At 34.5% G+C, this 14147-nt stretch overlaps 1 protein-coding gene across 1 annotated transcript in view; it reads right to left on the bottom strand.

Annotated features, from left to right (window-relative positions):
- Positions 1 to 14147, bottom strand: part of ADGRB3 (adhesion G protein-coupled receptor B3) — a 709573-nt gene that overhangs the window by 292019 nt on the left and 403407 nt on the right. Inside the window, exon 16 of the mRNA XM_021691966.2 lies at positions 9352 to 9454. Coding sequence (XP_021547641.1) covers positions 9352 to 9454 — 103 coding nt within the window. The remainder of the gene's footprint in view (positions 1 to 9351; positions 9455 to 14147) is intronic.

The following is a 14147-nucleotide window of genomic DNA, read 5'->3' on the forward strand; positions in this document are numbered from 1 at the left end:
TAGAAAAATAAGCAGAACAAACAAATTTGAGGAATCTTAGTATCTGGATAGACTAATTTGCTTAAGGAAAAAGAATGTGCAATGGGAAACATAAAGCAAACATCAATGATGAATGAATCCTAAACATGAAAAAAAAAAAAACTGGCTAAAAGGTTCTGCTGGGAAACCACTTGTAAAATATTTGTTATAATTTTTAGATACTTTTCTCAAAGGTGCTCTGCTACAAGGTCTGTTATGAGGAATTTGCAGGACATTGATAACAGGAAATGGTGAGCCCAACAGAGAGTAACAAAACATAATCACAGAAACAAGAAGAAAATAGGCGAGCTGTGCACTAGCCTATAGAAGTAGATTTAAGAGGGCGCCTGGGTGGCTCAGTTGGTTAAGCGACTGCCTTCGGCTCAGGTCATGATCCTGGAGTCCCAGGATCGAGTCCCGCATTGGGCTCCCTGCTCGGCAGGGAGTCTGCTTCTCCTTCTGACCCTCCCCCCTCTCCTGCTCTCTCTCTCTCATTCTCTCTCTCAAATAAATAAATAAAATCTTTAAAAAAAATAAATAAAAAAATAGAAGTAGATTTAAGAAATGCATTAAACTAAGGAAGCAAACAATTCTCAACCAAATGAGACAAGTGTGCTTAAGAAAATTCATTTACAAAGCTGTCAATCTCATCGACACTTAAAATATTAAAATTGCATATATTGAAAACTTTTCGAAAGGATACTCTTTTCTTGAAAAACACATTTTTGGTAAAACAAGCAAACAAAGAAACAACAACAAAAAACTGTCTCTCTTGACCCCATTCAAAACAGAATAGTTGAACTCAAGTTAAATATTTCTACTCACCTGATTTTAAGGCATTTAAAAAATGTACCATGACCTAAATTTCCTCATTACCATTGTTTAACACACCACTTCCAAGTTTCTTTAATAGTCTTCACTGTTTTTTACTTTTACTTCATTTACTTCTCTCCTGTTTCCACATCAACAAATCAATATGCCTATTTAACAGTATAATATATCACCAGTTTTGTCAATGTATTTCTATGGGTGGTTCTCTCTTTTCCTTTGGTTTGCGTAACTTTTTTTTTTTTTAATAGAATGGGTATTTGGACATCCTTTCTAGTTCTAGCTCATAGTGATTCTTGAACGACATTCATAAGTGAATTCCTTTTCTTCTTTCAAAACTGTCTTCCAAGTCGTTTTTTTCCCCCTATAGAATATCCTAAATACATCTCCCTATGGTAAATTACTCTCACTATGGTAAATTTCATTTAGTCATTCATACAAAAATCACTTAGTAAACACCTATTATATTCCAGGTACCCTTTGAAGCACTGAGGATACAGCAGTGAACAAAATAAAATTCTTGCTTCATAGACTTAACTGTAGTGAAGGAGGCAGGGAGAGAGACAAATAACATGAACACATAAATACATAATATGCTGGATGGCAATCTGTGCTATGATGGTAATCTGTGCTATGTGTAAATCACAATGACAGGAAAGACTGGGAAGTGAGTGAGTTGCAATTTTATATGCTGGGAAGCCTTCACCAATAAGATGATATTTGAGCAGAGATCTGAAGGAAGTTGATCACAGAAAAGATAAGAGTAAAGTCGCAGTAAAAATGAATGAAGACCAAGTTTCTCTATTTTTTCTTTGGTGTTATTCAGTTCTGAGTAAATTCCATCCACATGCTATGCTTATTACACTCTTGCTCTCTTAGTGTTTTCCAATGATTTTCTCTGGACCTACTCTAGAATCAACTGGGATGCTTATTAAAAATTTAAAGTCCTTGGCTCCACAAATTTTGAGATTGGGGCTATTCCTAGGAATGTGCATTTTAATTATTACTGCCTCCACCCAACACAGTTTCTATCCACATCAAATCTGAAGAAACACTTCTCAAGACACACACAACAGAAATTATATGGTTTCTTTACCCTGTTCTTCTTCAAATTTTCAAATGCTTAGTGCTCATATGCCATAGCAATTTCCAAGTCTGGAAACGTCTTAACTTTCTTTTGCCTTTCATATTCCTCTTAAAACAATATATCCTCTTGTCTATAGAGGCAAAGCAAGCAAACAGACGAAGCATCTAAGGGCATGAAGAAGGGCAATGACTTCATCAGAACTCTATCAACATTTCCAATTTTCTGACTCAGATGTTCCAGGATGACTCCCTCTGTCACATCTTCTAGTGCATCGCACATTGACTTCTTGCATGTAGATGGGAGGAAGATTGTTCAATGGACACTTCACTGTCTCTCTTTAATTTTCAAAATTTTAGACATAAAGGCATTGCATTAAAAATACATGGGTTTTGCTAAGCTTATGTTCCCTTTCTTTCCCCACTAAAGCTTAATTGTAGTTATTATATAACTGCACAAATAGATTTTGGGAATCCCTTGAGAACATTTCCAAAATGATTGACCAGACCCACAAAAGATTATTTTATATCTTGCATATAATTCTAATACTACTTGAGAAACACATTTTAAAAATCTAAGGAATGCATGCCAGGGGAGGTAAGATCTTGTGGATGTAAATTTTTCCACAGTCAAATCTATGAAAGGTCATTAAAGCTCATCAGTGAGAGTACTTCTTTTAACATACAAACGGCTTCATAGTCTCTGAAAGTGTAATATACCACCCAAGGGTATGATACAGTTGAAAAAGTTGTATGAAACTCAACAAAAGAAAATTATCTGTTGAATGTTCTCCAAATCCTTTTTTAAGGTTATGGTAAGTACCGTTCCATATTTTCGTATTTTTAAATGATACTTATAAACAACTAAATCTGGTTCTAACACTCTCTCTTTTTTCTTTTTTCTTTTTTTTTGAAGGGGGAGCTGACATATACTTGAAGTCTAAAGAGCACCATTTAAACTGCAATACTGTGTTCTTACTTAGTAACAGGAGAATGGATATAAAGGGATTTTTGGATAGATTTATGAGGGTTCTGTAGAAAGCATCACATTGAGAACCAGTCAATATGGAAGAGAAGGAACTGGCTTTCACTAAGCAGACTGACATAAAGACCACTGAAGTGAGAAATGCAGAATTATTGTCTTAACAGGATGAGTCGCATCCATGTTGCATAGCTTCTTGAGGGGTTGGCAGCTACTTAATTGGAACATAAAGAAACAGCATATATTTAATTCAGCTTCTGCTATGTGGTTACTCACTAGCCCACATTAACCAGATGGCACTATTTTTGTGGAAGTGATAAGGGCTTTCTTCTCTAATTTCTGAGATATATCACTAACCTGAATGTACATTATTTCCCAGTGAATACTGCCTATTTGACATATGGGAAATAGTAAGAAGTCGAACCACTATCAGGGATTATTTGTATGCGTGTTCTTCAAAGAAAATCATTGCCTCCACGTAGGTGTCTTAGAATGTCTTACCCATGTAGGATTATATGATTACATCATTTCCAACAATGTCTGCACAGGAGTCTGGTGCACCTTCCAAAAACACATGGGTTTTCTAGGGGCAGAAACTCTCCAAGTATTTCCTATGAGTTGGAGTGGCAAATAACTTTAAAAAAATAGTTAAATAACTAGACTTCATATAGATAACACATAACAGCTTACGTCTTTTCCTTTTACAGCCAAGAGGATATTATAATGTATATTAATAATACTTTTATGGGATTGTAGCAAAGGCAAGGGCAACAGTGGTGTTTTGCACTGTTCCAGCCTATCAGCTGCCAGCAGAGAGGTTTTGCTAAATTGCTTCAAAAGCACAACATATCTACAAATGCCAGAGTTGCCCTGACGTCCAGCACCGGTTCCACAGGACCCTTCCTGAGGTGCCTCAGTGGTGCTGTCCTGCGGCATCCTCTGATTTCCCCTAACATCTCACAACCCCTTCACGACAGCCATTCTCATTGTCTGGTGATGCCTTTAATCAGGCTCCTAAAGTGCTGGTATGATAATCAGCAGGACAAAATTTAATCTCTAGTTGCTAATTAATTCTTATTGAATAATATATCATCAGTATTGTATTATGTCTGATTCAAAATGGCACTATTAATGTTTATATATATGTTATGTTCAGAATCTAAAATTAATTTTGCAATGTTCCAATGCAGGGTTATTAGTTTTCTACTGCTGCTGTAACAGATTACCATAAACAGCAGCACAGAACAACATAAATTTATTATCTCACAGTTTCTGTAGGTCAGAAGTCTGGTGAGCTCAGCTGGATCTCTTGCTCAAGGTTTTCGCAAGGCTGAAATCAAAGTACTGGCAGGATTACACTACTTTATGGAGGATCTAAGGATAAATCCATATTCAGGCTCATTCAGGTTTCAGCAAAATTCAGTTCCTTGTAGTTGTAGGACTAAGGTCCACATTTCCTTCCTGGTTGGCAACCATGGGTTGTTTTCAGCGTCTAGAGGCTGCCTATACCCCTTGCTCGAGGCCCTCTTCTTTCATCGTCAAAGTTAGCAATGGTAGTTGAATCTTTATTGTTGTATTTCTGACCACAGCCACAGGGAAAAGTTACCCACTTTTAATGGCTCGGGTGATTAAATTGGACCTACCCAGATAATCCAAGATAATTTCCCCATCTCATTGTCCTTACCCTTAATCCACATCTGCAAAGTCCCTTTTGCCGTGGAACACAACAGGTTCTGGAGATTAGGACATGGGCATTTTGGGGGGATGGGAGCATGAGTCTGTGTACCATATAGGGGTTGACTAACTCCATACCCTAGAATCCAAATCTGGCCACCTAGTTTTGTAAATAAAATTTCATTGCAGAGCCACACCCTTTGGTTTATATATTGTCTGGCTGCTTTCATGCTCCAACAGCAGAATTGAGTAGATGGGACAGAGGCCATTATGGTTCACATGTCTAAAAATATTTGCTATATGACTCCTAAGAAAAAGTTTGCTGATGGCTGCTCCAAAAACAGCATACTGATTCTAAAATCTTTTTGAAAAATGTTAATTATGTATTATGAATCAAAATAAACTGGTTTTGGAATGTAAGTGGGAAGGTTGCTTACTCAAACTGAGGAATTTAGGATATAACCAAACAACAACAACAAAACCCAAAAAACAAAGCCAACTGTAGCTAGGGAACAGCTTCTATCTCAATTTCTGCCGATGGCAGAGCCATCAATCTGCTTGTCTAGTTAACATTTCAAGACTCTTCCATAAAAGTTACCAAGAGCTTTAAGCAGGGGGAAAAAGAAATCAGAAATGTCTTTCAAATGGACAAAAGCTAGGGTAGAAAAGTAATTCAAAAAGTAAAGGGATACAAACAGCCCTTTGTAGAAATTATAGATGCATAGACTGAACTTCATTAAGTTTGCCGAGTGATTTTTAATTCCTCAGGTTGTTATCAGTCGTTGATATTCATAAAATACCCACTGATGAGTGTTGAAATCTCTTCATTGTTTCTCCTGCTTATCTAACGGTAACAAGCATAGTCATTATAGTCTTCCACTGTGTTTTCAACTATGATTTACAAAGGCCCTGGCTCATGATTAATTTTAGTTTATACACTAACACAAACTCCTTCGTTTGTTAGCTTGATCCTGTTAGTATGCAAGCAAATATGGCAAAGAAAACAAAACCTACAAGCCCAAATTCCCATGAGATTTTTTTGTGAATACGACCAGTTTGAGAACTACAAATACACTTCATGGATTTTTTTTCAATGCTGAAAGTCAGCAGGATCATGTTACCTAGACCACCACACTCATTATTCAGAGGAAGAAATAAAAAGAAAGGCAAGACTGCAGATACTGCAGGCCAGCATAGTTCAATCTGTCTTTCCACTAGAAATGGAACTACGTAAAATTATTCTTAAATTTGGAAAAAGAATGCATTTTCAGGCTAACAAAGTTGATAGAGCATGAGCTAACTAAAATGCATTTATTTTCTTATTCTTCTAACTCATCTTTAAAGATGGAGATGTTATCCACCTTGGAAAGTCATAGCAGGCTCAGATCTGTCAGATCCAAGGCATCCTAATGCTGTGTGTGTGTGTGTGTGTGCACGCATGCATATACAGTCATTCTACTATACTTACTTAGGACTCAATAATTATTTTCAATAAAATTAGTAACTTTCCTTATGCATTAGATAATCTAACATTATTGATAACCATAAATCTCACACTGAAGAAAACTTAAGTAACATGAAAAGTAAAATTCTTTTTCTGGGAAAGCAAATTTGATATTTTTTTAAAAGCAAGCAATTGCTATGCCTAAGCACTAAGGACTACAGACCCCGACTCTGTAGGTTATCACAATAAAGCCATAAGCCCCCCAAAACCTAACTAAGAATAGCGTCTTAGTCATTAATGATTTATGAGCTGGGTAAAACTGCAATTGGTTTTGCTAAATACAATTTGGAATTTCAAGATTCCATATTCTACTACCTATTCCTACCAGTTCCCAAGGGCCCTATTATATTTAATATACTTTAAATGCTATTTGTTAAAAAGCTTTTTAAAAGAACACATTAGGAAATGTTAACAGGCTTTTCCCTAGACTCGCGATAACTATTAATTCTCATTCTTCATTTTTTTCTACATGGCATATGAAACAGATATAATTTGAAGTCATTATTGTTTTCTGAGCTCAGGAAAGTGTGGCACATACTTTTGATATAAGAAAATAGGTGAAAGTAGACTTGATATTAGAAATATATCATATCTAAAATAGTTCAACTTTGAAGGCAAAAACAGTGATTTTATATATATATATATAGTTATAATAAAATTTCAGCTTGTTCTAATCAATTTCTATTTCCATATTTAAGATGTATCTTTTTTTCACATTTTAGCAGGGACCATTATATTTCACTATAGGCTAATTAAATGATCTCTTCAATGGAAATACGCTAAAATTAATATATAAGGCATTATAAGACTGGTAATACATACTAGGATACTCAACAAATCAGTTACATATCCCTTCCCTCAATGAGTAGTAAGTATTTTACAAACTCTAATTTGGGTGATAAGTATAAATACAACAAGCATGAGAAATTCAAAACAGGAGAGCAAGAAGGACTGTATGTATTATATGGATGAAGTGTGAAAGATATTTATAAAATAAAGGGGAGAAATGAGGGATCCTGTCACCCAGAGAGGCTCCATCGTGTAGTTGTTAGGCTGGCCTCTGAGGGCAGCTGGGCACTGCAAGCAAGGGGATAGTAGAAGTGACTGAGAACACTTGGCAGCATTTTCTTCTCCAGCGTAAGCTTTTCTTCTTCCCCTCCTTCTCCCTCAGGCCCCCTTTCAACAGATTTGTCTATATTCTTTTAAATGGAGGTCTTCTAGAGCAGAGATTATATTGTTTTGAAGATCTGGTCAACTCATTCACTCAAAATATTGAAAGACAGAATTAGTTCTAAGTGACTTGTGGTAATTACCTCATCATTCTTATATTCTGACTTTCCTTGTCACTCCAAGTGTCTAGCTGGTGCTTAATAAAACGTATTGTTGATACACTCTGGTTTTCATAGGTAAAAAGTAATTTTCTGTACACGGGTTATCTCCTCTGTAAATCAGCTGACAGAATATCCCCCCAGAAGAAAAGTCTGACTCAAAGCTTAAATCTGTTCATTTCAAATAGTTCTACTGAATTAACATTAGTGGGACTGTTTCGTCAACACTATTTTTGAGGTTACTCTTTCTTCAACTTATGAAAAAAATGTCATTTAATTAATATATTCTTTAAATTCTCAATAGTGACTTTATTTAGGAAACTTTTGTTGATGTTCACTTACATAAGTGTTTTCTCCATAAGAAACATGATATCCATTCTGACATTGCATTGCTTTTTTTTTTAGTAAGCAATTTGAAGAATTAGTATCTCTTCCTATTTTTTTACCAATGCTTATAACTGGTAGACATTACCATAATAAGCTATAAAAACAAACACATAAGTAAATAAATATTTTTTAAACTAATTTTGAACCTACAAAAAAATAAGTTCCTTACTCAAAACTAATGTTAAAGGAATTCCCAGTGTTCAGTGCAGTGATGAGATTAGGTAGAGATGAGATTATTCTTAGTATAAAAGAGGTAGATTTTATAGAAATAAAACACATTCTTGAAATTAAATAGAACCGGTACGGTCACATTTTGGCAAAAGCAGAAAAAGACCTAATAGTTTAAGTATTAGTTGTGATGTTTTAAAAGTCATTATTAAGAGATTTGAGATCTTCATTAAACAATCTAAGAAGCCTGAGCCATTTTAGTAAAAAGTGGTTTACAGGGAAGATTATTGTCATTTTTTTATAAAACCAAGATTCATTTTCTTTTTGGAAATCAGAAATTATAAAATAGGAGAGAATACATAGGTTTTGTAAACTAAAGGATGTGAGTATAAATTCTGTTATGTCATTCATTAAATTTATCAATTTGGGAAAATGACACTCTGTGCTTTTGTTATTTGTATGTAAAGGTCAGCTTCACAGAAACTTTTCAAGGAATTAAAAAAAAAAAACTGTGTAATGCAACACACGAGAGTGGCTCAGTTTAATACAGGGAGTATCAAAGTATAATCAGGAGAGCCTTAATAGGAATCACTTTCCTTGTCCCTACTCATCAATGATTGAAGCATTTAAAATGAATGTGTAAAATATAAGAAATTCTAAATTTCTACAGAAGGACTGAACAAGATTTAAAGAATTTCAGTTGCAGTTGGATGGATTCAAGAAAGCGTTTTTGTCATTCTGGAATGAGAGGTTTAGATTACTGGAGTACCCAGGTAGTTTTAAGGAGCCTTCTCTGATCTCTGACCTAGCACTTTCATATGCCATCCCACCCATTCTTCTACTCTGGGGTACTCTGAAGTTAATTATTCCCCTTTGTATTATGTTGATAACTTCTATTGCTGTATGCATCTTAAACCTATGTATTTACGTGGCAATCTTCCCCACCACATGGTGAGACAGGTTCTTATTCATCTTGGTCTCCTCCACTGCTTGGCTCAGAGCCCAGTAAAGATGTGTACATACATAAACAATTTAGTAATTATTATCTTGGATAAACTGAAGGGAGTTTTATTACGGACAAAAGCATAGGATAATCTGGTATTTTTTTTAAAAAACAAAATTCTGCATTTTTATAAAACTTGATAAAAACAGTATTTCAAACTATACAGTCACCAGAAGTAGAGTTATCAAAAATGCATGCACGTCACTTGGTATCTCCCGGCATTTTGTTTCCATATAATATATACCTTCATGACAAATCCCTTCATTTATAACTCTAAAAAGTCTAGAAAAATGTGTTCGATCTAATCAAATGAGTGTTAACCTTTTTTTAAAGGTAAATTCTATAAGCAACTCAATGCCACATGGACGATACTTACATTAGCCAGATGAGCTAGTTCTATCTCCAGGAACGAATCAGTTGTTTTGGGTTCAGGCCTTATTGTGACCACGATGATTTTGGAATTAACGACAGTGTAATTTCTGAAACAGAGTAATTATGATTATTAAAAGGAGAAAGGATCGATGACAAGTATGAATTCCTACTGCTCAGTCCATGTTGGGATGCATGTTAAATAAATATATCCTAACGTATCTTAAGGAAAACACAGAAACATTGGGCAAACAGATTTTAAGCATGATACTAAAGTACTACTCATGGAAAGCTACAGTTCACTTCTTCTTATAAACAAACCCTATCTGGAACTAGAAAACTTTGGGAGGTGGAAGCTACTGCTGACTGTACCATTTTAGATGCAGGGAAAATGAAAAAGCAGCAGCACTGACAAGCTTTTGATTACTTAAATCTGATTCACCTACAAGAGAGATGGATTGTGAATTCAAACCTTCAGGTAATCTTTAAATGAATATAATCCATTTATCTCGAGGTGGACTTAACGGTTTTGTTCTCCAGGAGACCAAATATTCTTCTTGTAAAGTGCTATCTTGGCAGGTTTTTTTAGACTATCTCAAAATTCATTAAGATGAATGATTGGGATGTGGTTTAGCATGAAAGTAAGCAGTGTTTAAATGTAAATAAATACTGTTGCTAATCATTGACCATCATTCACTTAGGCAATAGAGACTTTCAGGCCACTTCTTTATCTCAATATGCTCCATGGAAGGAATACATTTGCCTTTGAAATATCTTACCAATTACAGTTCACCCACAAAGAAGTTTTAAATGTATTTACAAGCTACAAAAATTATCCATAAACATAAACATATAAAACTGAGCCAACTCTTTCTTGTACATACAGGTTTTTATCCAACATGTATAAAATGCCACACAACACCTCTTATTTAGAGATTTAAAGTTTTATTATACTTTCAGCTATATATATTTCTTCCATCCCTTCTTTTTGATTTGAAACAAACCACAGAGCACGTTCTTCCATAGAACATGTACTATTCTGGGGAATTTGTAACAGGTATCAAAGATGAAGTCATTTCATTTTTCCCTCTTTCTTGTTGCTCAAAGCATTATTTGTAGGTAATAAAATTCACCAATTTTAAGTGGGCAGTTTAATGCTATTAGTAATTGTATACTACCATGCAAGCAGCACCAAATCAAGATAGACAACTGATCCCTCACCCTGAACACTTTCCTTGAGCTCTTTGCATCTGATCCCCTCCTGCTCCCAAGGTTCCAGGCAACTAATGAACATGTTGCCATTATAATCATGCCTTTTCTAGAATTTCATTTAAATAGAATCATACAATACAAAGACCTTCATGTTTGACTTAATTCACTCAGCATAGTGTTTCTGAGATTCATCCATTTTGTTTCTCTTTATAGGTGAGCACTCTTCCATGATATGGCTATAACACAGTTTGTGACCTACTCATCAATTAAGTAAACAACCTGTGGGTTACTTCTGGTTTTTAGCTTTTATGAATAGTACTATTCATATTTGGCTATTATGAATAATTGGCATACATACTTTCTACATAGACATGTGTTTTCAATATGTTTTGGTAAATACCTAGGAGTAGACTTGATCATGTGGTGAAAGCATGTTTAATTTTATGAGTAAATGCCACACTGTTTCCAAAAATGGCCATACCATCAAAATCGTATAATTCTAATACTGTAGAACAATGTTGAACCCCACATTCTTTGTGAAAATCTTTTCTCTAATGGGATGGTCTTTGCCATGATATTTCACCAGAAAAAAATGCTGACTCTGCCACCATGAGGAATTTACCATATTTAGTAATAGAGGAACTATAAACTTATTTTGAATTGGATAACATTTTTTAGCCCATCTCCCATGTATTCAGTAATGTCAAATAACAAATTCTTAAACACTCAGGAAACTTCATGGTATCTAGCCTAACAGTAAAAAGTAAAGAACAACAAAGTATAAATTTGACTTTATATTTCTTAGGGGAAGGTAGCTGCAAACAGAGAGGGCTGGTTAACTGTCCTTTATTTCATGTAATACTAACTGAAGGTCAGTTGCATTGAGAATGATATGAAGGTAAACTTTAAATGCCAAGTTCCCTTTGCAAATTTATTGTTCCCTGTTTCTCTGAGTAAAGGTGTTCAGGGCATCAGGTGAGAATAGATGGAATTAACAAAGCTGTGAGGTGATGCTGGGCAATTAATTATATTAGCAGATGTGACAGGATTCTCAGAGCATGACAAGGTGTATATAATTTGGGATTGGGGAGAATGTTTGTCTGTCACCACCAAAAAGAATTATGGAGGTTTCGCCCAGAGAATAGTCCTGAGCACACAGATGCAAGTTCCTTTTCCAAATTAGCCTGAATATGTTTGAGTTCTGGTTTGTTTACCTTGAAACAAAAATATTTACATGTCACTTTAATTCATTTTGCCTCTTTATTCTGGTTCTATTTATAATCCCATTTCTCTGCTATAAATAAAGCCAATGTTAATTTAACTCAACTGCTAATTTTAATTAATAAATGTTAGTTAAATTTAATGGTATACAGATATTTTGTATTATTTTAAAGTTGTGTAAGTGGATCATTTACTGGAAAATACAGATGTGAGTATTCCAAACAGGAATTTATAATTTTGTCAAGATATTTATGAAGCTCTCTTTGTGTGTTTGGGCATGTGGGAATTTAGACCCTGGGAAACTGGGGTATAGAAAGCAAAGTAGCTAAGATGAGCAGCCCTCTGTAGGGTATGTCACTCTGTGTCAGGTTTATCAGTTTCTCAACTGGCCTGGTGGAGATGACCCCTAAAGGACAGAGCCCACCTTATGACTTTTGCTGTGTGTGTGTGTGTGTGTGTGAACTTATTTAGAATTCAACTGGGAAAGGATGCATGCCAATATAATGATGCAGATGGATGTTCTCATCACATTCATGTTAGTACCCTCCCCCACCCTGTCCTGCTAATACGTAACTATCTCTACCACAACATCCATTAATGATATGTATGTTTCCTTCCACATGATTATAAGTTCAACGAGGGCAAGATTTGTGTCTAGCATTTATATATCTTCATTTACATTACGCTTCGCACATTTTAGTGCTAACACATGTTTAAATATCATATTAAATAAACACATAATAAACAAAAATATCAAACTTTTGACCAAGTTGGATTAAAATGTAATGCCATTATCATGGTATTAAAGTGCTTAATGAAGGAAAAATAAGCAAATTTACATTATGCAGTGGGTCTCTTTTTAAAAAGTGTATAGCATGTGAAAGTATCTTTAATTTATTCCATCAATTTATTCTAATTTGCATAAGTGAGTAGCTAGCTCCTTATGTGCCATGTCAAGCTTTGTGATCTACTAGTGCTTCCTGGATGGGCACACATTTATACTCACTGCTAGGAAAGCAGGTCTTATAGCCAAATGGATTTCATGACTGCAATAATAAAGTTTTTTTCTGTTCTTGAAATTTGTGCTAGTAGGTTTGGCTAAAACATTTCAAATGTGTAGAGTTATTCATTCAAAGGAGACCCAAGTTATTCTTCACAATTATTACAAAGGCTTAAGGCACTTAGAGTACATAAACCATATCTTAAAGAGAGTAAAAAGAAGTGACTATAAAATGGAATGTAGTTGTTTACAAGAGACTCACTTTAGGTATAAGGACATACCACAGGCTGAAAGTGAAAGATGGAAAACGATGGCCATGCAAATGGTAACCAAAAGAAAGCAGAGATGGTCATATTTGTAATGGACAAAATAGACTTTAAGTCAAAAACCATAATAAGAGATAAAGAAGAACATTATATACTGATAAAAGGGCCAATTCACCAGGGAGATATAACAATTATAAACATATACATACCTAAGAGCAGAGCACCCAAATATATGAAGCAAATGTTGACAGAATGGAAGGGAAAAATAGACAGTAACACAAAAATAGTAGATTTCAATTCAATACCCCACTTTCATGATGGATAAATCAACCAGATAATAGATCAATAAGAAACAGAGGACATGAACAACACTATAGATCAGTTGGATCTAACAGACATATAAAGAACACCCTATTCAACAATAGCAGAATATACGTTTTTCTCAAGTGCATATAGAGTCTTCTCCAGGATAAATCACAGGTGATGCCACAAAAAGAGTCTTAACAAATTTAAGATGATTGAAATCATACTAAGTATCTTTTCTGACCACAGTGGGATGGAACTAGAAATCAAAGGCAAAAAAAAAAAAAAAAAAAAACCCAATAAACAAAAACAAAAACTGGAAAATTCACAAATATGTGGAAATTAAAAAAACACTCTTGAACAATCAATGACCAAAGGACAGACTACAAGAGAAACTAAAAATATCTTGAGACTAATGAAAATGAAAACACAACATTATCAAAACTAATGGGATACAGCAAAAGCACTAAGACAGAAATGGGGTAAATGCTTCCATTTAAAAAGAAGAAAGAGCTCAAATCAACAACCTGTTTTTATATCTCGCAGAACTAGAAAAAAAAAAAAACCTAAAACCAGAGTTAGCAGAAAGAAGGGAACAATAAAGATTAAAGCAGAAACAAATGAAATAGGGAACAGAAAAACAATAGAAAATATCAACCAAAATAAGAGTTGTTTGAAAAAAAAATCAACAAAATTAACCAACTCTTAACTAGACTAACTAATAAAAAGGAGAAAACTAAAATAACAAAAACTAGAAATGAAGAGAGGAAATGTTAGAATTGATGCCACAGAAATAAAAAG

This window comes from Neomonachus schauinslandi, chromosome 8 (assembly GCF_002201575.2).
Source record: "Neomonachus schauinslandi chromosome 8, ASM220157v2, whole genome shotgun sequence".
Lineage (NCBI taxonomy): Eukaryota > Metazoa > Chordata > Mammalia > Carnivora > Phocidae > Neomonachus > Neomonachus schauinslandi.